Source organism: Phacochoerus africanus, chromosome 12 (assembly GCF_016906955.1).
Source record: "Phacochoerus africanus isolate WHEZ1 chromosome 12, ROS_Pafr_v1, whole genome shotgun sequence".
In the NCBI taxonomy this organism is placed as follows: Eukaryota; Metazoa; Chordata; class Mammalia; order Artiodactyla; family Suidae; genus Phacochoerus; species Phacochoerus africanus.
Window position 1 is genome coordinate 19,325,643 of NC_062555.1, and position 22,486 is coordinate 19,348,128.

Below are 22,486 nucleotides of genomic sequence, written 5' to 3' on the forward strand. Positions count from 1 at the left end.
CAGTATAAATGTGACTGTTTATAAAAATCAGGTCACAGGGATTTCCCTGTTAGTGCAGTGGGCTACAGATCTGGCATTGTCACTGTTGTGGATCAGGTTGCAGCTATGGCACTGGTTCGATCCCTGGCCTGGGAACTTCTGCATGCTGCAGGCCAGGCAGAAAACAAACAAAACAAATAGACAAAAAAGGGTCATACAATGGATATGGCTTGGTAATTTGTGTTCCCCACTTAGCAGTGACTACTGAACTGATTTCACTATTAAATACATGTCAACACTGTCATATTTTTTAATTTAATTTTTTTTTTTTTTGTCTTTTGAGGGCCCCACCCACGGCATATGGAGGTTCCCAGGCTAGGGGTCTAATCAGAGCTGTTGCTGCCGGCCTACACCACAGCCACAGCAATGCCAGATCCAAGCTGCGTCTGCGACCTACACCATAGCTCATGGCAACACCAGATCGTTAACCCACTGAGCAAGGGCAGGGATCGAACCCACAACCTCATGATTCCTAGTCAGATTTGTTTCCACTGCGCCATGATGGGAACTCCTAATTTTATTTGTAAATGATTTTTATTTTTTCCATTTTAGCGGGTTTACAGTGTTCTGTTAGACACTGTCATTTTAGATGACTGTTGCATTACAGTAGACTGTTAATTTATAGTCTATTTCATTCTCTATAGGTGGGTATATGGGGTTTTTTCCTAGGGAAAAAAAAGGTTTTTTTTGTTTTTTAGGGCCAGACCCATGGCCTATGGAAGTTCCCATGCTAGAGGTTGAATTGGAGCCGCATCTGTGACTTACATCACAGCTCCCAGCAACGTGAGATCCTTAACCCACTGAGAGAGGCCAGGGATTGAACCCACATCCTCATGGATACTAGTTGGATTCTTAACCCACTGAGCCACAATGGGAACTCCTTTCCTGAAATTTTTATATTATTAAACACCTTTTTTTTTTTTTTGTCTTTTTAGGGCTGCACCCACTGCACATGGAAGTTCCCAGACTGAGGGTCAAGTTGTAGCTACAGTTGCCGGCCTACACCACAGCCCCAGCAACACAGGATCTGAGCCTATCTGTGACCTACACCACAGCTCCCAGCAACACCAGATCCTTAACCCACTGAGCGAGGCAGGGATCGAACCCGATTCCTCCTGGGTACTAGTGGGGTTCGTTAACCACGAGCCACGACGGGAACTCCTTTCCTGAAATTTTTAAATGACTAAACAGACATTCATTGAGTGCCACTGGGAGCCGGGAACGGCCCTCCGCCAGCACTGATGGTTACCATGGTCCATACTGTGGCGGCACCGCACCTGACCCGCTACCCTGAGGGCGGTGACTGCAGCCTCCCTAGCGCGGGGCACCCCCCGACCCTGACTCACTGTGGCCCCCCCCCCCCAGGGCTGGACATCCACTTCATCCACGTGAAGCCCCCCCAGCTGCCCTCCGGCCGCACCGCGAAGCCCTTGCTGATGGTGCACGGCTGGCCTGGCTGCTTCTACGAGTTTTATAAGATCATCCCGCTCCTGACGGACCCCAAGAACCACGGCCTGAGCGATGAGCATGTGTTCGAAGTCATCTGTCCATCCATTCCTGGCTACGGCTTCTCAGAGGCATCCTCTAAGAAAGGTGTGAGGCTGACGGAGGCCGTGTGCCCCCGCTGCCGCCCCCCACTGCTAGGGACCAGGGCTCCCCCCGCCAGGCTCTCCGCCTGGAGGCCGGCAGGTGGTCAGCTGGGCCAGCCTCCTGTCAAGGCTGAGGAGGAGGCTGAGGAAGGAGGACACGGGTCCGAACCGAGGGAAGAGAAGCGAGGGGGGCAATTTTATTGTCAAAGGGCCAGCGCCTCTTCCCAGGATCCGAGGAGACGGTGGGTGGGACACTGGCAGAGTCCCAGCACTCAGAGCTGGCTCAGGACCTGGACTCTCGTGTCCTCAGGAGCTGCCCACTCGGGGCGGGTCCACGTCTGGGCCCTGCACTGTCCCAGCCCCGCAGGCAGTATCGACCCACAGACACCAGGGCCAGCCTGCACTGGCCGCACACCTCACGCCCCCCTCTGTGCCAAGGCTGGCACAGGCTCATCGCCTTCTGGGCACTGGGCACCCCGTCCTTGGGCCCCAGGATTCCTTCTCACCGCCCTGAGCCTGGGACGGGGGAGGGTCTGAGGGATCTCCGAGGACACCGGGAGGACCCAAGGCGTGACCCCCCCCCCATGATTCCTCGTCCCCTTCACCATCAGGCTTCAACTCAGTGGCCGCTGCCAGGATCTTTTACAAGCTGATGCTGCGGCTGGGCTTCCAGGAATTCTACCTTCAAGGCGGAGACTGGGGGTCCCTGATCTGCACCAACATGGCCCAGCTGGTGCCCAGGTGAGGTAGCTGTCAGGTGTGTGCATGGGGGGTGGGGTGCACAGCCCATGCAAGGTGGGCACTGTGCAACAGGTGGATTCTTCACGCCAGGCTCTGCCTGGGTATAGTGTCTGAGCCCTGGGATGGGGGCCACACAGCAGGATGGCGGGCCCAGGGCAGATGAGACAGGGTCCCCATCTTTCAGTTCGGCCTGGGCCACTTCAGCACGGATCCTCCCTCTACTCGATGTCACGCAGGATTAGTGACTCTGCACCAGGTGCTCTGGCAGAGAGAGAAGGCCACTCAGAAGAGGGGAAGGTCAGGGAGTGGACCTTTCTGATGGACCCAGTCTTCAAAGAGACCTGATTGGATCTTTCTAGAAACTGTCTTTTCCCAACTCTCTCCTCCCTCTCACGTGGTCACCCTGCCCCCGGGAGGGGGTGGTGGCAGAGGCTGAAGGGAGCTAGCCCTGTGCTCCTCAGCCCTGAGGCTTCTTCTCCATCTGTTCCCTGCCCTGTCCTGGACGCCACTGAGCCTCCTCTGGCCCCTGTCTGCCCTCAGCCACGTGAAAGGCCTGCACTTGAACATGGCCCTGGTTTTAAGAAATGTCCACACCCTGACCGTTCTCCTGGGACGGCGTTTGGGGAGGCTTTTTGGCTACACTGAGAGGGACGTGGAGCTGCTTTACCCCTTCAAGAAGATCTTCTACGCCTTGATGAGGGAGAGCGGCTACCTGCACATCCAGGGCACCAAGCCGGACACCGTGGGTGAGGGGGCTCGAGGGAGGCCTTCTCCGCCAGGGGTGGGCTGGGGGGGCCACCTCCGTTCTGTTCAGCAAGGCTCCCAGCCAGGGGGACTCACCCACCCCCAGGGACACTGCTCAGAGGTGGCAGCCTTTTGTGAGAGACTCAGAGCCCTTTCCACCCTGAAACCGCGTTTCTCCACAGACGTCAGTGACACAGTGCTCATCAAACTCCCCACGACTCCACTGAGTGAAGTCAGTGTTCCCAGTGGCTTTGACCCCTCACCCCTCCGCCCCCGAGCCTCCGTCCTACAGGGAGACGTGGAGGGACAGAGAGGAGTGGGGGGAGGGGTGCCTCAGGGCCTGGGTGGTTCCCCAAGACAGTGAGGGGGACCCAGCAACTGGTTCTGCCACCTGGCCCTGCTAAGGGCTAATTTTTTCTTTTTTTTGTCTTTTTAGGGCCACGCCCACGGCATAGGAAGTTCCCAGTCTAGGGGTAGAATCAGAGCTGCAGCTGCCAGCCTACACCACAGCCACAGCCACGCCAGATCTGAGCCACGTCCCAGACCTACACCACAGCTCACGGCACCACCAGATCCTTAACCCGCCGAGCGAGGCCAGGGGTCAAATCTGCGTCCCCATAATCCGGCACTGCCGTGAGCTGTGGTATAGGTTGCAGACGCGGCTCGGATCTGGCGTTGCTGTGGCTGTGGTGTAGGCCGGCAGCTGCAGCTCCAATTGGACCCCTAGCCTGGGAATCTTCCATAAGCCACGGGTGCAGCCCTAAACAGACCAAAAAAAACCAGGGGTAAGTTTCTTTTAAATATGGCTTCTCTGCCCTATATTCTGTTTGTGAAATCTATCCATGCTGTCTTCCCAGCCATCTTTAATGTTTTTTAATGTCTGCCCAGTATTTGAGCTTATGGGCGGATCAACATTTATTTGTAAGTGATTCTCTATTTTGGACTTTAAGGTTTCTTATTTTTCACTAGTCATAGAATATAACCAAAAAAACCCCTCACTTTTTAAGAACAGCATTCAGGAGTTCCCGTCGTGGCTCAGTGGTTAACAAATCTGACTAGGAACCATGAGGATCTGGCGTTGCCGTGAGCTGTGGTGTAGGTTGCAGACGTGGCTCGGATCCCACGTTGCTGTGGCTCCAGTGTAGGCTGGCGGCTACAGCTCCGATTCGACCCCTAGCCTGGGAACCTCCATATGCCGCAGGAGTGGCCCTAGAAATGGCAAAAAGACAAAAAAAAAAAAGAACAGCATTCAAATAACCCATATGGGAAAAGAATCTGAAAAGCAATGAATATTTGTATAACTGCTTCACTTTGCTGTACACCTGAAACCAACACAACATTTTAAGTCAACTCTATGCCAATAAAATTTAATGAAAAAAGCAAAAATAAATCTGATTATGATGAAGCAACAAAAAAACAACCAAACAAAACAACCACCTAGCATTCATATATATTTCTCTCTCTCTCTTTTTTTTTTTTTTGGTGTTTTTTAGGGCTGTACCCTCGACATTTGGGGACTCCCAGGCTACACCACAGCCACAGCAACACCAGATCCGAGACACGTCTTCAACCCACACCACAGCTCACGGCAACACTGGATCTTTAACCCACTGAGCAAGGCCAGGGATCAAACCTGCATTCTCATAGATGCTAGTCAGATTCTTTTTCTACTGAGCCACGAAGGGAACTCCTATATTTCTCATTTAGATCCTACAAAACCCAGTGTCACAGCCCCTTCAGTTTGCAGGAAGCTGCCCAAGTGGTTCCCTGTGAGGCAGTGGCGGAGATGCTATCCCTTTTGTCAGACGAGGATTCCAAGGCTGGGGGGCAGGAAAGTGAGCTACAGGAACACCCCGAGGGTTAGGGCAGAGCTGTGCTCCAACATGAGCTTCCTGTCCATGGTACCGTGCGTGGGGCCAGCTCCCTGGTCCCAGGCTGAGTTGCTCTCTTGCTTCTTCCCACATCAGGCTGTGCCCTGAATGACTCCCCTGTGGGCCTGGCTGCCTACATCCTAGAGAAGTTTTCTACCTGGACCAACGAAGAGTTCCGAGACCTGGAGGATGGCGGCCTGGAGAGGTGAGACCCCACCCACCAGCCTTGGGACAGAAGGCCCCCAGGTTGAGCGCCCTGAAGGGGAGCAGGTGTCAGGGAAGCTGGAGGGCCCGGAGTGCAATGGGTGGTTTTTCCGGGGAGAAGGTCGAGGCTGGGGAGTGGCAGGTGAGTGGGGGAGCAGTGGGAAGCACACCCAGTGGGCATGGAGGGCCCCGGGACACAGGCCAGGCCGAGGGAACCCAGTGCCAGGAGACGAGAGCCCAAGGGGCTGGCAGGGCCAGGAGGATGTGGGGCTTTCCGGAGTCCACAGGCCTCAGGCTCCAGCATTAGGTCCCGAATGCATATTTCCTCCTGGAGTATGGGCCCCGCAGTCTGGAGCCAGGGGAGGGGGTTCACCTGTTCAGCAGTTCCCAGGCTGGAGAGGAAAAGGGGTGTCCTGTGCTGAAGGAAAGGGGTGTCTGCAGGGCCCCATGGCTGCTTCTTGGGGTGACACGGGTTTGGCAGGAGGCACGCTGGCCAGCTGGTAAATAAAAATGCCCCAGGAGTTCCCACTGTGGCTCAGTGGGTTAAGAACCCTAGCATCCATGAGGACGCAGGTTCTATCCCTGGCCTCACTCAGTGGGTTAAGGAGCTGGCATAGCCGTCAGCTGTGGTGTAGGTCGCAGACGTGGCTCGGATCCTGGGTGGCCGTGGCTGCGGCTGTGGCCAGCAGCTGTAGCTCCAAATGCCACAGGTGTCGCCCTGAAAAGAAAAAAAAAAAAATGCCCTGCTTCTCTTGGTGCCCTGCCAGGGCAGGACCGCGGGCTCTGAAGGCTGCCTGGAGACCAGGTTCTGCTCAGGGCCTGGCAGGGGTGGGCCCCCCCGAGCGTGGTCTGAGGGCAGCCTGCACTGAGGGTCCAGGAGTAGGCACCACCTCTGAGCAGGGTTGCAGCATCCTACCCTTAGACCTCCCGGCCACCCGGCAGTGACCGGCCCAAGCCCCTGGGTTCAGTTGACCCCACCTGCTTCTTCCTGTCTGGCCTGAACCTCTGGGGGCAGGTTGGAGCAGGGGTTGGCTGACACCACCCAGGATGACAGTATGAGCCACCACAGCCTGTCTCAAACAGGGTCATCACTCTGGCATCCCGGTTGCTGGTGACCCTGGGCAGGCTTCCCTCGGGCCCGGGGCTAAGACCACTAAGCTTACAGCACAGTCTGAGGAGGGAGGCCAGGCGGGCACAGGGCCTGGCCTCCTCTGTGGCAGCCCTGGCATCATGCAACTGCAGCTGGCACTGAGAGCGGCCCTTGGTCTGCTTTGCCAGGAAGTTCTCCCTGGATGAGCTGCTGACAGTCATCATGGTCTACTGGACAACGGGCACCATCACCCCCTCCCAGCGCTTCTACAAGGAGAACCTAGGACAGGGCATGATGGCCAATAAGCATGAGGCGTAAGTGTGGCTGAGCCCGGCATGGGGTCTGAGGAAGGCGCCTCTGAGGCTGGGAGGTGGAGGGGGGGGTGGCGGCCAGCCTGGTCTTGGGCTCAAAGGCAGGCATTTGATGCAGAAAAGTACAACCTAGCCTTCAGTGCACAGCGGGCATACAGGAAGAGAATACGGTTTAAAGGTCAGGGAGGTTCAGAAAAATCTGTCTTTAGAATTAGCTCATGGGAGTTCCTGTTGTGGCTCAGTGGTAACAAATGCGACTCGTATCCACGAGGACATGGTTTGATCCCTGGCCCCACTCAGTGGGTTTAGGATCCAGCATTGCCATGAGCTGTGGTATAGTCACAGATGCGGCTTGGATCCAGTTGCTGTGGTGTAGGCCAGCAGCTGGAGCTCCGATTGGACCCCTAGCCTAGGAACCTCCATATGCCGTGGGTGTGGCCCTAAAAAGGAAAAAAAAAAAGCTCACAGAGGGAACCCAGGGCCTGGCCTCCAGGCTTCCCTAGCGGCTCCCCGGGGCGGACTTACCTGGAACCCTTGCAGACCTCATAGGGGACCTGCAGACGGCAGCAGTGGGAAAGGGCTGACCGATCTCTCACTCAGCCACTCTCCAGCCTGGGCAGCCCTTCCGGAAAAGAGGGCCCTTGGGAGGGTGGCATTGAGGTGGGTGGTAAAAAAAAAATCCCTAGGTCTGTCCTTTAGTTTACGGCTCTGTGCTAGTGGGTGAACTGACTCCCAGGCGCCCGCACTGCCTGCTGTGGGGACAGAGGGACAGGGCTCCGCCTCCCCCTCAGTGGGTCTCTTTCTCCTCCAGGATCAAGGTCCACGTGCCCACTGGCTTTGCTGCCTTCCCTTCAGAGGTGTTACACTGCCCCGAACAGTGGGTGAAGAACAAGTACCCAAAACTCATCTCCTATTCCTACATGGCCCGTGGGGGCCACTTTGCCGCCTTTGAGGAGCCGGAGCTGCTGGCCCAGGACATCCGCAAGTTCATGGGGCTGCTGGAGCAGCAGTGACCACAGCGGGTGGGGGACTGGCTGTCACCTCATAGGCATCCCCTGCTCCCAAGTGGTAGGCTCCCTCCTGATCCCTGTCCTTTTCCCCGGAAGCTCCCGGCAGAAGTGGGGCTGGCAGGGTGGTGGCTTCCCAGGCTTCTGTGGAGATGCCCCATTTTCCTAGGAATACACTGGCTTCCGTCCCTGCCAGCTGGGACCCCAGGCTTGCCCCTCAGCATATGCTCCCCACACACTTGTTAAGCAACATGACTTTGATGATAAATGATTTTCCTTCTCAAAGTGGCTGGAACAAGTGACGTGGTAAGTCCCAACCCCATGTGGGTGCGTCTCCAGCAGAACTGGCAGGTCTGCAGTCCGCACGGGGGTGGGGTTCCGCTGGGAGGGGAAAGATGGTGGGGACACGGGGCGGGGGCGGGGGGGGACACCAAGAAACCGCTCTAGCTGGTCTGGGTGCCTGGGGCAGCTCCAAGCAGACACTGCGCGGCCACTGCTGGAGGCCCGTCCACCAGGCTCCAGGCAGCCTCTGGTCTCCAGTCCCCACCCGCACGCTCGTGCCACTGGCGCCCCCTGGAGGGAGTAGCGGGGGCGGCTTCTCCCACAAGCGCTGGAAGTTGCTTCACAGCTGGATCCCACCGAGAGAGATTAAAAAATAAGAGGTTGCGCCTCTCCTCCTGGGGCTGCAATTCTCCCTTGCCTTCAAGAAAGCCCTGAGCCCTGTCCCCCTGGGAGGGAACAGACAGATGGACTCAAGGGCTGAGGCTTGGGCCCTACACTCTGGGGCCTGAAGAGGCAAGAGAGGCTGGATCTCACCAGTCTGGCCGAATAGACACTTTAGTAGTGGTCCTTCTCATCCCTGTCTGCTGCAGGGAGACCCTGATCCAGCCACAGTGTCACTGGCAACATGATCAAAAACGCAGGACCCTGGTGGGGCTGGGGAGGAGCCTGCTGCAGCCCAGCACTGGCCCCGCCCCCTCCTAGCGCTCTGCGGGGACCCTGGGCGCTGGGACCACCCGGACCATCACTGCGAGCCCATCTCAGGCTTGCAGCTTCTGCGTAGGCTCTTTGGTTATGGGTTGTGGGTGTGCCTGGGGGTGGAGGGGTGCAGGGGCTATGACTGCTCAGAAGGTGTTCACGCGGTATAACCCCCCGCTTGATATCACCACAGCTAATGGGTTGGAGGACACAGTTCCAACACATGATCTTGCTAAAAATCATTGGGGATATCATCCCAGCTCCAAAGCCGGACCCGCAGCAGAAGATGGAGCTGGACATCAGCAGAGCCTCGGGGGAACAGGCAGAGTCCAGAGCTGCAGTGACTCCCCTTCCTCCACTGGGTCTAGAAAAGACCACTAGAGGCTGGCAGTCCCACCCTTCCCACCAAGCCCAGGGCCAGAGCTCCTTTCTGCTTCCATCTTTTCAGAGCAGATGCTCTTAAAGCATGTAGAAAGCAGTCCTGAACTTGGCTGGGGTGAGAGTCAAGCTGCTTCTCCACCTGTGTCTGTGCCCGACTCGCCAAGTCCTCAAGCCTGGCCCAGCTCGGCAGCTCCCAGGCCCTCAGGCTTCTTGGTAGGTGGCTGCCACACTGTCCGCAGGGCTCTGCACCACGCACTGGCTGGGAACAGTCCCACTGATATTGTGGATGGCACCGTAGGTCTGCTGCTGCTGTGGGGACAGGGCTGTTTTCTCTGAGGATGAGCTGTTCAGGATCCGGGGCACGTAGGGCTGCCAACAAATGCAGGCATTAGCCCTGGCTGTGTTAGGCGTGAGATCCCGGACCCGTTCCTCCCCTCCTGCCCCGCCTCCCTCCAGCAGGAAGTCACAGAGAATGATCCTAAAGGAGACAGAAAGCGCTACCATCAACATAGGACACCAGGACGAAAACACGCCCAATGCAGAGCAAATCAGAAAACACAGGCAGACAGTCCTCGCCGTCACAGAGAAGAAAGCACACCTGTGTCTCAGGGGAAACAAAAACTTCTCCAGGAGCTGGATTCTAGAATTTCTCACTTTCTATAGGAGACAGGTCTAGAAAAAGGACAGGCTTAAAATGTGGTCAGTGAGGATTTTTCTTGTGGCCGACAGAGTAACTATGAGACGTCACTGCCATGGCTCTGGTTTGATCCTAGGCCTTGGAACGTCAACATGCCATGGGTGTGGCCAACCAAGTTTGAAAAAACAAAACAGGGATTCCTGTCATGGCGCAGCGGAAACAAATCTGACTAGCATCCACGAGGGTACAGGTTCGATCCCTGGCCTCACTCAGTGGTTAAAGATCCGGAACTGCCGTGAGCTGTGGTGTAGATTGCAGATGCATCTCAGATCCTGTGTTGCTATGGCTGTGGCGTAGGCAGGCGGCTGCAGCTCCAATTAGACCCCAAGCCTGGGAACCACCTTATGCCATGGGTACAGCCATAAAAAGACCAAAAAAAAAGTGTTTAATAATTTAAAAATTTGAGGAATGGAGTTCCCGTTGTGGCTTAGTGGGTTAAGAATCCAACTAGTATCCATGAGGACACAGGCTCAATACCTGGCCTCACTCAGTGGGTTAAGGATCCAGTGTTGCCATAAGCTGGGGTGTGGGTCGCAGATGCGGCTCCAATTCAACCCCTAAGCCTGGGAACCTCCATATGCCATGGGTTCAGCCCTAAAAAGACAACGAAATAAAGTAAATAGGAGTTCCCATCATGGCACAGTGGAATCGAATCCGACTACAATCCATGGGGATTGACCCCTGGCCTCACTCAGTGGGTTGGGGATCGGGCATTGCCGTAACCTGTGGTGCAGGTCAGATGCGGCTCAGATCTGGCGTTGCTGTGGCTGTGGTGTAGGCCAGCAGCTGCAGCTCCAATTCAATCCCTAGCCTGGGAACCTCCATGTGCTGCAGGAGCAGTCCTAAAAAGACAAAAAGAGCAAAAATAGAAAAAAATAATAAAACAGAACGAGGGCAGCAGGACTTCTGAGCAGCTGACCGAATTGCGGAGGTTATGCTCCTCACAGCCCAGGTTCCAGCTGAAAGCCAGGCTGGGAACAGGGCATGCATGGTATCGGGCAGGCAGAGGCCCAGTAAGGAATCTTCCTGAAACCTTCTCTGGAGTTGGTCCAAGGACAGACACCAATGAGCGTACCTGACACCTTGAGGGAGCCACTGGAAAGAACTCTGCCGCTGATCTAGATCTGTGCTGTCCCAGCCCTGTCCATCAGGCCACCGGTCACAGGCCTGGGGGCCCGTGGTCCGTGCTCGTTTCCCAACTCTGCCCTGGGAGCAGGACCGAGGAGGCCGGACACAGGAAGAACCAGGACGGAGAGGAGTCCTACTGTCTTCCCAACACTGTGCCCTCCTCCCCAGCAGGTGCAAAGTCCACTGGCTGAATTCAGAGGGGAGTTAATGACACCCTCTTGGCATCCAGTGGAGGTCCTCACACTGGCACAGCGGGCAGCATGCTCTCACAGAGCCTCAGCAAACCACAGCCTTGCAATGTGGCTTCATGAAGGGCTCAGACTCACCAAGCATTAAATATCTAGGGAAGGGGGAGTTCCCGTCGTGGCACAGTGGAAATGAATCTGACTAGGAACCATGAGGTTGCAGGTTCAAATCCTGGCCTTGCTCAGTGGGTTTAAGATCTGGTGTTGCTGAGAGCTGTGGTGTAGGTCACAGACGTGGCTTGGATCTGGCATTGCTGTGGCTGTGGTGGAGGCTGTCAGCTGCAGCTCCGATTCGACCCCTAGGCCTGGGGAACCTCCATATGCCAAGGGTGTGGCCCTAAAAAGCAAAAAAAAAAAAAAAAAGTGCAGAGAAGGGGAGTGAGCAAGGAATTGAAACTGGAGGGGGGGGGATTGGGCAGATATCGTGGCAACACTAATTATCTTCTCGGGTGACGGATGTAGCTTCACATACGTGAGAGAAAACATCCAGAGAGACCAGGGATTCCTTCTCAAACGACATTAATTCAGAAACCCGCCTGGCACGTGACCAAGGGACTTCTGAGAGGTTCAAAGCATCTTTGCAGGGCCCATCTGGTCGGGACCGCTGTAGGTGCTCGGGGCTCCGGGGGCGGGGGGGACCGCACTTACTGTGAAAGGGGGAGGCAGGTGGGCCCCGACCTCACTTCCTCTGTCACTCGCCACCGATTGTTCCATCTGCAGATAACGGCAAACACTTGCAAAGCTAAATACAACTGATCTTCCTGCACTAACACCCTCCAAACAGACAGACTATTAACACCCAGAATAATAGTACCAGCTGGCACAAAGCTCCCACTGGCAGCCCAAAGGGGGGGCGGCGCAGGGAGCAGGGGAGGGGGTGGGAGGGAAGCTACGCATTCCACGCAATTACCCACACCTTTCCTGGGGATAAATAAAATCTGCTACAATGACGGCAATATTTTTCGACAACTGCAACTCACCTAGAGAGTATTGGTGCTTCGGGTCTGAGTGAAGCTGAGGGTGGGAGAATACTGGGGAGTGGGAGTTGTAGGTCCCTTTAGGGACTGGTGAGTTTGGTTTACTTAAATAAATGCCCACACACACACCACCAAAATAAATAAACAAATACAGAAAATGCAGAGAGGGCTGCGGATCGGCTGCTGCAGGAGGCAGGGAGGAGGGGTGAAGAGCGAACCCACCGTCTTCTTGGGGGTCCTGGCTGGGAGCACTGAGGGGGGCCCTTACCTTGTAGTTCAGGGAGCTGAGGTGCTTGAAGCATCCAAAGCAGGTGTAGGCCAGGCAGACCAGGATGGTGAGCAGCACCACCAGGAAGGTGAACAGGGTGAGGGGAGCCTTCAGACCTGGGGACAGAGGGATGCCAGCTTTGCAGGGGCAGGGGAGGGCACAGCTGAAACTGCGGGTGGCTTCTCATCAGGCAGAAAAGGCAGAGAAGACATCTTGCCGCCCCCTGACCCCCAGCAGCTGGGATGGTGTCTTCACGGCCAGGAGGGCACAGAGTGACCCATGGAACGGCTGGCGTGATCCCCGGTCAGATTTCAGCTACGGGGGCACCGAGTCAGTGGCACGTTGCCAGCTTCCTTGCTGGGTCATTTCCCTCCCAACCCCAGTGAGGATGCAGGGGCCCCCAACGGATAGGAGCAAATCACACTCCCGTCTTCCCTCCTGTATGCCCTCCGCACTGTGAGGTGTGAGGCCTGGGCCCATTCTCCACCCCATCTGCTTCAGCCCCTGCGTAGCTGGTGAAGGGACTGTCTTCTCTGTAAGGCCACCTGCAGTAATCCACCTGGCCTTCACCACGTTACGTGAGTCCAGGCTAAGCCTGGGGCCTGGGCTGCCAGGGCTGCATCCAGCCTTCACCCGGGGGTACCACCTTCTGATTGGACACGGAGTTGATGCTCTTCAAGCAGTGAGGAATTTGACTGGATGCCTCCTGCCCTCCACCCTCGCCCTGGTCAGCAGGGCCCCTCACCCAGGCGCAGGAAGGAGAAGAAGTAGAGCCAGAAGAGGCACAGGATGGGAGCGGCCAACGCCTGGTTCACGGCCGCGAAGTGGATCCTCTTCTCCAGCTTGGCCGGGAGGTAGACGAAGTAGAGGTTGTGCCGATCCACCATGTGCTTGAGCAGGATGTAGATGAGGCCTGAGGAGCAGGGGGCCCTGAGCTGCAGATCCGGCTGGGCTGCAAGGGCCCCTGTGCCCAGTCCTCTAGGAGGCGGCTATTTGTGCCTGGAGCTGGGGCTGTGGCTGCTGCCGGGCTAAATGCATACGTGCATATCCTGGCTGCCAGTGCTCTCTCTCTTTTAGGTGCCGCATCCACAGCATATGAAGGTTCCCAAGCTACGTGTCAAATCGGAGCTGCAGCTGCCGGCCTACACCACAGCCACAGAAGATCCAAGCCACATCTGTGACCTACACCACAGATCATGGCAATGCCAGATCCTTAACCCACTGAGCAAGGCCAGGGATCAAACCCACATCCTCGTGGATGATAGACAGGTTTGTTTCTGCTGAGCCACAAGGGGAACTCCTCTCTTTCTCCCGATCCCTCTTTTTCCACCTCCCCCTCTTCCCTTCCGCTTCCTAGCCTTTTTCTGACGCCAGGGAGTAGAGGGTCTGTGCCTCTATCCCCACGGAACATTGAGATTCTAGGACCATTTTGGGGAAAGAGGTGATTTTACCCCCAGATGCCTGGCTCTACTTCCTCCCACATTGAGACCCCACCACCACCACAGAGCCCCCTGCCCCTTATTGCTCAGTGCTCCCCCTCCTTTCCTTCTCCCACCTGAGCCGACCTCCTGCACCCATCCCTGTCAACAGATGCCCAAGGGTCTTACCCCAGAAGGCAGGTACTGCCTTTTCCATTATGTCAAGTTCTTATTAAAAAAAAAAAAAAAAAGTTTCTTTTCAAAGAGTAAAGCCACTGTAGATCTTTAAAATAGTACAAGAGGAGTTCCCGTTATGGTTCAGCAGACGAGCATCCATGAGGACACAGGTTCGATCCTTGGCCTCGCTTAGTGGTTTAAGGATCTGGCATTGCAGTGGCTGTGGTCAGAGATGGAGCTCAGATCAGGCTGGCAGCTACAGCTCTGATTCTACCCCTAGCCTGGGAAGCTCCATATGCTGCAGGTGCAGCCCTAAAAAGCAAAAATAAAATAAATAAAATAAAATAGTACAAGAGAGTATTGGAGAAAACTAACACTTCCCCCCCCCAGACCTCAGCTAGCACTGCCAACAGTCTCTTGGGTGTTTGGTTTCCTTCCAGTCTTCCATTTATCTGCCAGCTCCTGATGCTTTATTGTGGCCGCAAAGCCTGGGCTTTCAAAGTCAAACGGTCCTAAGTTCAAATCCAGACTCTACTCCTCACTACCAAAGCGTTAAGTGCTTCATCTGTGAAAGGAGGACAGAACCAAGACCCGCCTCGAAGGACGTGAGAGAATTATCAAAATCCACCTGGACCACGACAGTGGCTGGCCAGAGCGAGAGCACAAACACGAGCGCCTCCATCACTACTCAGCCGCTGCCAGAGAATCAACCAAGAATGAAGCCGGCAGCCGGCAGGTACCCTCTAACCAGGAGAAATACTGAGAGAGGTCCCAGTGTGGAAGGAATCCATGCGAGGCGGAACTAAACCCAGTATCCCCTGTGGCTCCTGGGCAGCTCGTGATTCTTGTGGCTACAGAGGTGCTCTGTCTGTGGGGCTCCCCAGCACCCTGGCAATGGCTGTCACCAGGGGAATCAGCCATCCACCTCCCCGGGGAGACCGGCTCCGGGACCACTCACCGAACGGCGCGATGATGGGGCAGGTGATGCTATAGGCCATGATCACGGTGAAGACACACAGCATCCAGGCGTACATGGCTCCAAACTCGAACTCGAAGGCCTGGTTCTGGAAGGGGGAGGGGGAGGCAGGGAGGGGCCTGCAGGTCTGGTCCTCCCGACCCCCCACCTCAGGGCACTCTAGGTGAGAAGGGGGGAGTGGGGCAAGGAAGGGCTTTGGAAACGAGAGACTCACAGCCGCCCCCACCCCTCGAGGCCCTTTCTGTCCCTCCACAAGCCTCCTCCAGCTTCCCGGAGCCCACACCCAGACCCCCCAAGGCACAATGACTCAGGTCTTCTTAGGGTTTCTCTTGCTCTTTGGGCTGCATAGGGAGGTTCCCAGACTAGGGGTCGAATCAGAGCTATAGCTGCCATCCTATACCACAGCCACAGCAACGTGGGGATCCAAGCTGCATCTGCAATCTACACTACAGCTCATGGCAACACCGGATCCTTAACCCACTGAGCGAGGCCAGGGATCAAACCTGCATCTTCATGGATGCTAATCAGATGCATTTCCACTGAGCCACAAGGGAACTCCATGTTTCTCTTATTCTAATTATATCTACCCATCAGGCCTGCAAGCCCCCAGAGGGCAGAGAGGGGGTGTCAGAGACTAAATGGTTGAGATCCCCTGGGCCACAGACCAATGGCGGCTCTGCCCTCCTAGCCCTGAGTCTCCGGCCCAGACCCTCAGCTCCTGTCTAGCGCTGAGTACGTGTGTCTGCAGAGTGGGCCGCACAAGTGGCCATTTCACAGCGGGCTCTGGGGACAACACGACAGAATGCGGTGCTTCTCCTCTTACAGCTCCCACAACGGCAAATGAGAACACAAGAAGGCCACACACCCAACTTAGGGAATCTTGGAACAAATGCCACCAGCCCAAAACAGCTTTGACCTCTGTGGTCACCTAAAAATGAATGCAGGAGTTCCCGCTGTGGTGCAGTGGGTTAAGAATCTGACTGCCGTGGCTCTGGTCACCATGGAGGTGCCAGTTCAATCCCTGGCCCAGCACAGTGGGTTAAAGGATCCAGCATTGCTGCAACTGCAGCTCAGAGTCAAACCCTGGCCCAGGAACTTGCATATGCCATTAAAAAAAGTATACAGGAGTTCCTGTCATGGCTCAGTGGAAACGAATTCGACTAGGAACCATATTGCGGGTTCAATCCCTGGCCTTGCTCAGTGGGTTAAGGATCTGACGTTGCCGTGAGCTGTGGTGTAGGTCGCAGATGTGACTCGGATCCCACGTTGCTGTGGCTGTGGTGTAGGCTGGCGGCTACAGCTCTGACTAGACCCCTAGCCTGGGAGCCTCCATATGCCTCAGAAGCAGCCCTAGAAAAGGCATAAAGACCAAAAAAAAAAAAAAAAAAGCATACAAATGAAGGCCCAAGGGAAAGGAATGCTTTCTGGTTTGTTTTTTTTGGGGGGACGTACCTGCAGCATATGGAGGTTCCCAGGCTCGCGGTCCAATCAGAGCTTCAGCTACCAGCCTACACCACAGCCACAGCAAGGCTGGATCCTTAACCCACTGACTGGGGCCAGGGATCGAACTTGCATGCTCATGGATACTAGTCAGGATCTTAACCCACTAAGCCACAACGGGAACTCCCGGGAAAGGACTGTATTGATGTGTGTGTGTGTGTGTGTGTGTGTCTGTCTGTCTGTCTGGTCTGTCTTCAGACTGGTTAAAATGCAAAAATCACCACTCTCTCCTCCAGCCCGAGTCACAGCAGAGGATTAGAAGCCAGGCTGCCGCGGTTGCTCACGCCTCCACCCCCCACAGATGCACCCGGAGCACAGCGCCAGGCACCTAGCAGGTGGCTGGGTAAATACGGGCAGCAGGGAGGCTCAGGGAGGAAGAGCGCGCCCACGCCCTCCGTGTGTACCTGCTTGATGTTCCTGCGGTCGGCCACGGTCTTGGCCATGCCCATGCGGAAGGTGTAGAGGATGAGGCCGGGCAGCCGCAGCAGCTCCATGCCGTTGCCGATGAAGGCCGAGGCAATGACGTAGTTGACGAAGAAGGCGCCCTGGTCGGGCAGGAAGACGCACCTGGGAAGGACCGTGAGAGCGGAACCCTGAGAGCGGGAGAGGGGCCCTGGTGGCTGGACACTCATCCCCTCTTTTCGTGTGTGCAGCACACACATGTGCCAGGCCCTGAGAATGCATCAGAGCCCCTCACCCTGCTCTCATGGGGTTTACATCCTAGTTGCAGGGGGCAGGGGACACACACACACACACACACACACACACAAACAAGAAGTAGCCTGCCAGGTGTACATGTGCTCCAGGGGAAAATACAGCAGATGGGGCCATGTTCACCATGTTACACAGCCATCAGCGAAGCCTTTCTTTTCCTTTTTTTGTCTTTTTAGGGCCACACCTGCAGCATATGGAGGTTCTCAGACTAGGGGTGGAATCAGAGCTGCAGCTGCTGACCTATACCACAGCCACAGCAATGCCAGATCCCAGCCGTGTCTGTGACCTACACCACAGCTTGTGGCAACACTGGACCCTTAACCCACTGAGCAAGGCCAGGAACTGAACCTGCATCCTTATGGATACTAGTCAGGTTCAAAACGTGCTGAGCCACAACGGGAACTCCCAGAGAAGCCTTTCTAGTAAGCGTGCCCTGTGCAGAGACGTGGCAGTGGAGAGAAAGCTGGGAGAGGGCTTCCATGCAGAGGGAACCACAGCTAACAGCTTTCAGGCAGGTGAGTGTGGCCGGCACATGCGCAGAGGGTCAGGAAGCTGGAGCAGCCAGGGAGGGAGGTAGGGTTGGGGCTGAAAGGTGCAGAGGGCTGGCCTGGAGCAGAAAGGCAGCTCAGGCTGTGGTGAGGGCGCCAGGCGGCAGGGAGACTCCCAGACAGTGTCTGCTGTCTTCCTTGCGGGGCAGGTGTGAGCATGGGGGGTTCTGGATCCAGCTTAGGGCAGAGCTGTCAGGATCTGCTGATGGAGCGGGTGAGGCATGTGAGGGCAAGAGCGGAGACACAAAGAATTCCAAGGGTTTTTGCCAGAGCCACCAGAAAAGTGCCATGGGGCGTGGGGGAGGGGTGAGGACTGTGGGAATAGAGATTTGGGGATAAAAGTCAGGAGCTTGGTTTGGGGCAGGTAATGCCCAAGAGGCCCAGCAGAACCCCATGTAGGGCTGCAGCGGGACGGGGGGGTCTGGAGGTGCAGGCTGGAGTGACAGATGGGACAGCACCCACCTACTCTGACTCAGGAGTAGTCAGCTGCCATGGGGTCGAGGGAGTTCCCATAGAGGCTCAGAAGGTTAAGCACCCAACTAGTATCCATGAGGACACAGGTTCGATCCCTGGCCTTGCTCAGTAGCTTAAGCATCCAGTATTGCCATGAGCTGTGGTGTAGGTTGACGATGCAGCCTGGATCTGGCATGGCTACGGTGTAGACCAGTAACTGCAGCTCCAATTCAACCCCTAGCCTGGGAACTTCTGTATGCTGCCCATATGTCACAGGTGCAACCCTAAAAAGAAAACAAAAAATCCAGAGGTCCGGCTGAGGTCACCTAGAGCCGGGTACAACCAGGGGGCTGAGGCAGCGATGTTTAGATATTTAGAGCTTGGGGGGAGGAGAGGGGAGCCCCAGAGCCAAGTGAAGTCAGCACTTCAAGGAGGAAGGCGTGGCGAATGTGTCAGTCGCAGCTGACAAGTCCTGTGAGACTGGACTGGGAGATGACTGGGGGTCTGGCCATCTGGGTGTCCCTGGCAACCTAGACCCAAGCTGTTGGCTATGTGTGCGTCTGCCTGTGGCTGCCAGCTCCGCGGGTCCTCAGCTTACCCAGCGAGAACCCGCTGAAGATAATTCACTCTGTACTTTCAGATGAGCATGGCCAGGCTTTGCTACAAAACTTTCCTTTGGAAAGGTCTACCTTGAACCCTAGGGCCTACGTTAGGACCTAAAGAACAGTACAGTAGGGGCTGCGGCTGGATCCCAGCTCTTCTCCTACTAGCTGGGTAGCTATGGGCAAGGTTATAACATCTCTGGGCCTCAGTCTTCTTCTCTGTGAAATGGAAAGAGTCAGTGTTTCCACCTCCTTGCTTGTTGCAAAGGTGGAATGAGAAAATGACTAAAGCGTTTAGCATCGTACCTTCTTAAATCACAGGTAGTGCTATGAGCGGGTATGGTACAAGCTTTGAAAACACTAACAAGAATGCACATCACAAATAAGCTGAACCCCATTCTAGCAGAAATAATCCTGGCTGCACTGTTTACTACTCTTCTCCTTCCCCTTCCCTGGCACCACTGCACCTGGCAATGCCATTTCCCAAGGCGGGTCTGTTCTCATTAAGTTTCAGCCACTCTCATGGAGTTTCGGCCTCAAAGATTCGCCCCCACCTCAGCACACGTAGCACAAAGGCGGTCAGCTCCCTGGGTGCGGCCCAGCCGGGAACCCACAGGGGCAGTGGGAGAACCAGGGGCTCCAACGCACAGACCCCCCTCCCGCCGCCACTGGCCCCAGCCCCCGGGGGGGACATTTCCCAGGGACCCTGGCTCCAAAATGCAACGCGGCAAATACTTACTCCAACCTGATAGAGGCCTCTGAGGAGGTTTTATCAAAGAGCCACCGGAAGAAAAAATCCAGACTGAAAGAAAAATGAATTCCATGAAAATTTACCTCCAACACTCAATGTGATCTTTTTTTTTTTAAATCTTTTATTGCCGTACCCACAGCATATGGAAGTTCCTGGGCTGGGGTCTAATCAGAGCTCTAGCTACTGGCCTACACCACGGCCACAACAACACAGGATCCAAGCCAAATCTGCAACCTACACCACAGCTCACGGCAATGCCAGACCCTTACCTCACTGAGTGAAGCCAGGGATCAAACCTGCGTCCTCATGGATACTAGTCAGGCTCATTACTGCTGAGCCACAAGGGGAACTCCCTCCGTGTGATCTTTGCATATGTTTTCTTTCCTTTTTTTTGTTCTGCTCTAAAAAGAAAGGCTGAAGCTCAAGATATACTCTACGATTCTCTAAGATGCTTCTCACTCCACCGTAACGTACCAGGGTCTGCTTTAATAGAAACTTCCTTCCTCGAGATAAGCAAAGCCGTGATTTGACCCTCCCCCTACATGGAAGCCCCATGATGCATGTCATTTCAAGCTTTTTTTTTTTTTTATTTAGGACCTCCGAAAGAATCAGTGAGCCAGCCAATCGCTTTCCAAGTGGGTGCATTTTCGTGGGGACAGTGTTCCCCGAGGGGACCCTGGTTCTGCATTTAAGGCAAGAGGTGGTGACAGGTACCTGGTGAGGCCGAGGGAGGGCAGGATCAGCACCATGAAGATCAGGAATATGTAGACCTTGGTCATCATGATCCGGTTCTCCCCTGACCTGCGGGAAGTCATAGGTGAGCCTCGCAGGCCCTCAAATGCCCCAGGCGTCCCCAGTGAGGCCCCTGCCCTGTGCCCATCCCGCTGGGCGGGAGGGGGTGGCACAGAAACCCTTCTCAGGGGCGAGCCCGGGACTCACTTGGTCCAGTGAGACTCCAGCAGCGTGGAGTAGTAAACGACAGTGGGGAGCAGGGCCGAGAAGGACCACAGGAGGAGGGTCGGGAAGAACTGGCTGATGACGGGGTCCTAGAAACAGTCCAGAAGAGCAGAGAGCGCTGTGGGCCGAGGGGGCTTTGGGCCATGACCTGTTGTTGTTTTTAAGGGCTGCACCTGTAGCATATGGAGGTTCCCAGGCTAGGGGCTGAATCAGAGCTACAGCCACCGCATACACCACAGCCACAGCAACATAGGATCTGAGCCTCATCTTCGACCTACACCACAGCTCACGGCAACACCAGATCCCCAACCCACCAAACAAGACCAGGGATCCAACCCACATCCACATGGACCCTGGCTGGGTTTCTTAACCGCTGAGCCATGAAGGGAATTCCCAGACTGTGACCTGTTGTCAGCAGGGCAACTCCATGACATCTGGTGGGGCTGGGGTGGGAGGTGTCAGGTTTTGGTCATCCTGGATCCCCAGAACCAGTGTTGTGCCTGGTACATTCCATAATGTTGGCTGAATAGACCATAACAGCACCTGACGTCTGCACAGCTCTTTAGAGTAAGGAGAGCGACTTCACATACAACTCAACTCCACCTGTCTTTCTGCCCAGATGGATAACCTCCACTCCCTGCAGACAGACCCCGAGGGAGGCCAGAGGAAGATGTGACACTGCCAACACCACCAGGCAGGGCCACTCCCCAGCTGCCCGCCCCCTCGGCTCCACCGGCCCAGCCACAGATTCCAGGAATGGCTTCGTGTTTGTTCATGATCCTGTCTCTGCCCGTTGTACTTGTTACTGTGATTACATAATGCAGTTAACTTACCACCTTGTCTGATAAAATGACAACAACAACAGAGAGAGGATTTCTTTGAGAGCTAAGTTGGACACTCTGGAAAAACTTGATAAAGGCCAACTTCTAAAAACCACTGTTGAATTAGACGAGAGGACAATAACTGTAGAAAGACCTAGGGAGGAGTTCCCGTTGTGGCTCAGCAGGTTAAGAACCTGACTGGTACCCATGAGGATGCAGGTTTGATCCCTGGCCTCGCTCAGTGGGTTAAGGATCTGGTGTTGCCGTGAGATGGGGTGTAGGTCACAGATGCAGCTCGGATCCGGCATTGCCGTGGCCATGGCTGGCAGGTGCAGCTCTAATTTGACCCCTAGCCTGGGAACCTCCCTATGTCCACACGTGCAGCCCTGGGGGTCGTCGGGGAAGGGCTAACTATGGGAAACCAAATGGATGCCATTTTAGGGAGTGTTTAGTTTTGCTGTTATCAATTTCACAAAAACTCAAAAAAATCATTTATTACCTACCCAGAATAAATCATTTTACAAAAAGATTATCAGAAACTGACATGTCAAAATATAACTGACTCATGACCTTGCCACGCCAATCAGCGAAGCGCTGTGCTTTCTTTCCTACCCACTCCCCGGAGCAGCCTGGCTCGCATACGTCACTGGCACATCACTGACCATTGTGAGGAAATTTTACCTTCTGCTTTTATCCTAAGACCCCCACGTCTGCCATAGAGTCTACACAATTTTTTAATGGATGCTTAACATTCTCTCAGACTGAATATACTTCGCTCAACTCAAATCACCCCTACTGTTGAACATTTAGATGGATTCCATTAGAAATACGTGTCTTTTTTTTTTTTTTTGGTCTTTTTAGGGATGCACTGGAGCATATGGTAGTTCCCAAGCTATGGGTTGAATCCAAGCTACAGCTGCCAGCCTACACCACAGCAATGCTGGATCTGAGCTGCATCTGTGACCTACACCACAGCTCACGGCAATGCCGGATCCTTAACCCACTGAGCGAGGCCAGGGATTAGACCTGCGTCCTCATGGATACTAGTCAGATTCATTACCGCTGAGCAACAACAGGAACTCCAGAAATATATGTCTTTATAGTAACACACACACACCTATACATACACACACGTTACTATAAAGATACTGTAATCGTCGTGACCATGCCTGCTCAAGGCTTAAAAGCACAGACAAGAACTGAGCAACGTGACCTCTGGATTCAGTGGTCCCCACGGCCCTTGGCCTCATTCCTCCCCCACCCACCGCGCTCCTTTTGTCGCCAGCCCTCCTGGGCTGG

The 22,486-nt window shown here is 55.2% G+C and overlaps 2 protein-coding genes, 1 long non-coding RNA gene and 1 other non-coding gene across 15 annotated transcripts in view; 3 read left to right on the plus strand and 1 right to left on the minus strand.

Annotated features, from left to right (window-relative positions):
• Positions 1-7,881, plus strand: part of EPHX1 (epoxide hydrolase 1) — a 36,346-nt gene extending 28,465 nt beyond the window's left edge. For all 6 annotated transcript variants that reach the window (XM_047755071.1, XM_047755068.1, XM_047755069.1 and 3 more), the window contains exons 4-9: positions 1,405-1,632; positions 2,240-2,369; positions 2,910-3,115; positions 5,081-5,189; positions 6,467-6,592; positions 7,401-7,881. In XM_047755071.1, coding sequence (XP_047611027.1) covers positions 1,405-1,632; positions 2,240-2,369; positions 2,910-3,115; positions 5,081-5,189; positions 6,467-6,592; positions 7,401-7,602 — 1,001 coding nt within the window. In that variant the 3' untranslated portion in view covers positions 7,603-7,881. The remainder of the gene's footprint in view (positions 1-1,404; positions 1,633-2,239; positions 2,370-2,909; positions 3,116-5,080; positions 5,190-6,466; positions 6,593-7,400) is intronic.
• Positions 7,882-8,775: 894 nt separating this feature from the next.
• The window catches only part of TMEM63A (transmembrane protein 63A), a 39,801-nt gene continuing 26,090 nt past the window's right edge, over positions 8,776-22,486 (minus strand). For all 7 annotated transcript variants that reach the window (XM_047755065.1, XM_047755064.1, XM_047755066.1 and 4 more), the window contains 9 exons: positions 20,349-20,455; positions 20,124-20,210; positions 19,398-19,460; positions 16,746-16,908; positions 14,824-14,929; positions 13,016-13,183; positions 12,271-12,386; positions 11,674-11,739; positions 8,776-9,324 (listed from right to left, as the gene is read on the minus strand). In XM_047755065.1, the coding sequence (XP_047611021.1) occupies positions 9,157-9,324; positions 11,674-11,739; positions 12,271-12,386; positions 13,016-13,183; positions 14,824-14,929; positions 16,746-16,908; positions 19,398-19,460; positions 20,124-20,210; positions 20,349-20,455 (1,044 nt within the window). In that variant the 3' untranslated portion in view covers positions 8,776-9,156. The remainder of the gene's footprint in view (positions 9,325-11,673; positions 11,740-12,270; positions 12,387-13,015; positions 13,184-14,823; positions 14,930-16,745; positions 16,909-19,397; positions 19,461-20,123; positions 20,211-20,348; positions 20,456-22,486) is intronic.
• LOC125112711 (uncharacterized) lies at positions 9,105-21,228 on the plus strand. Its single transcript, XR_007131234.1, has 4 exons — positions 9,105-9,168; positions 16,578-16,684; positions 20,004-20,226; positions 20,986-21,228. It is a non-coding gene; the product is annotated as an uncharacterized LOC125112711 (long non-coding RNA).
• LOC125113121 (small nucleolar RNA SNORD56) lies at positions 11,967-12,037 on the plus strand. The gene has a single exon (XR_007131351.1). It is a non-coding gene; the product is annotated as a small nucleolar RNA SNORD56 (small nucleolar RNA).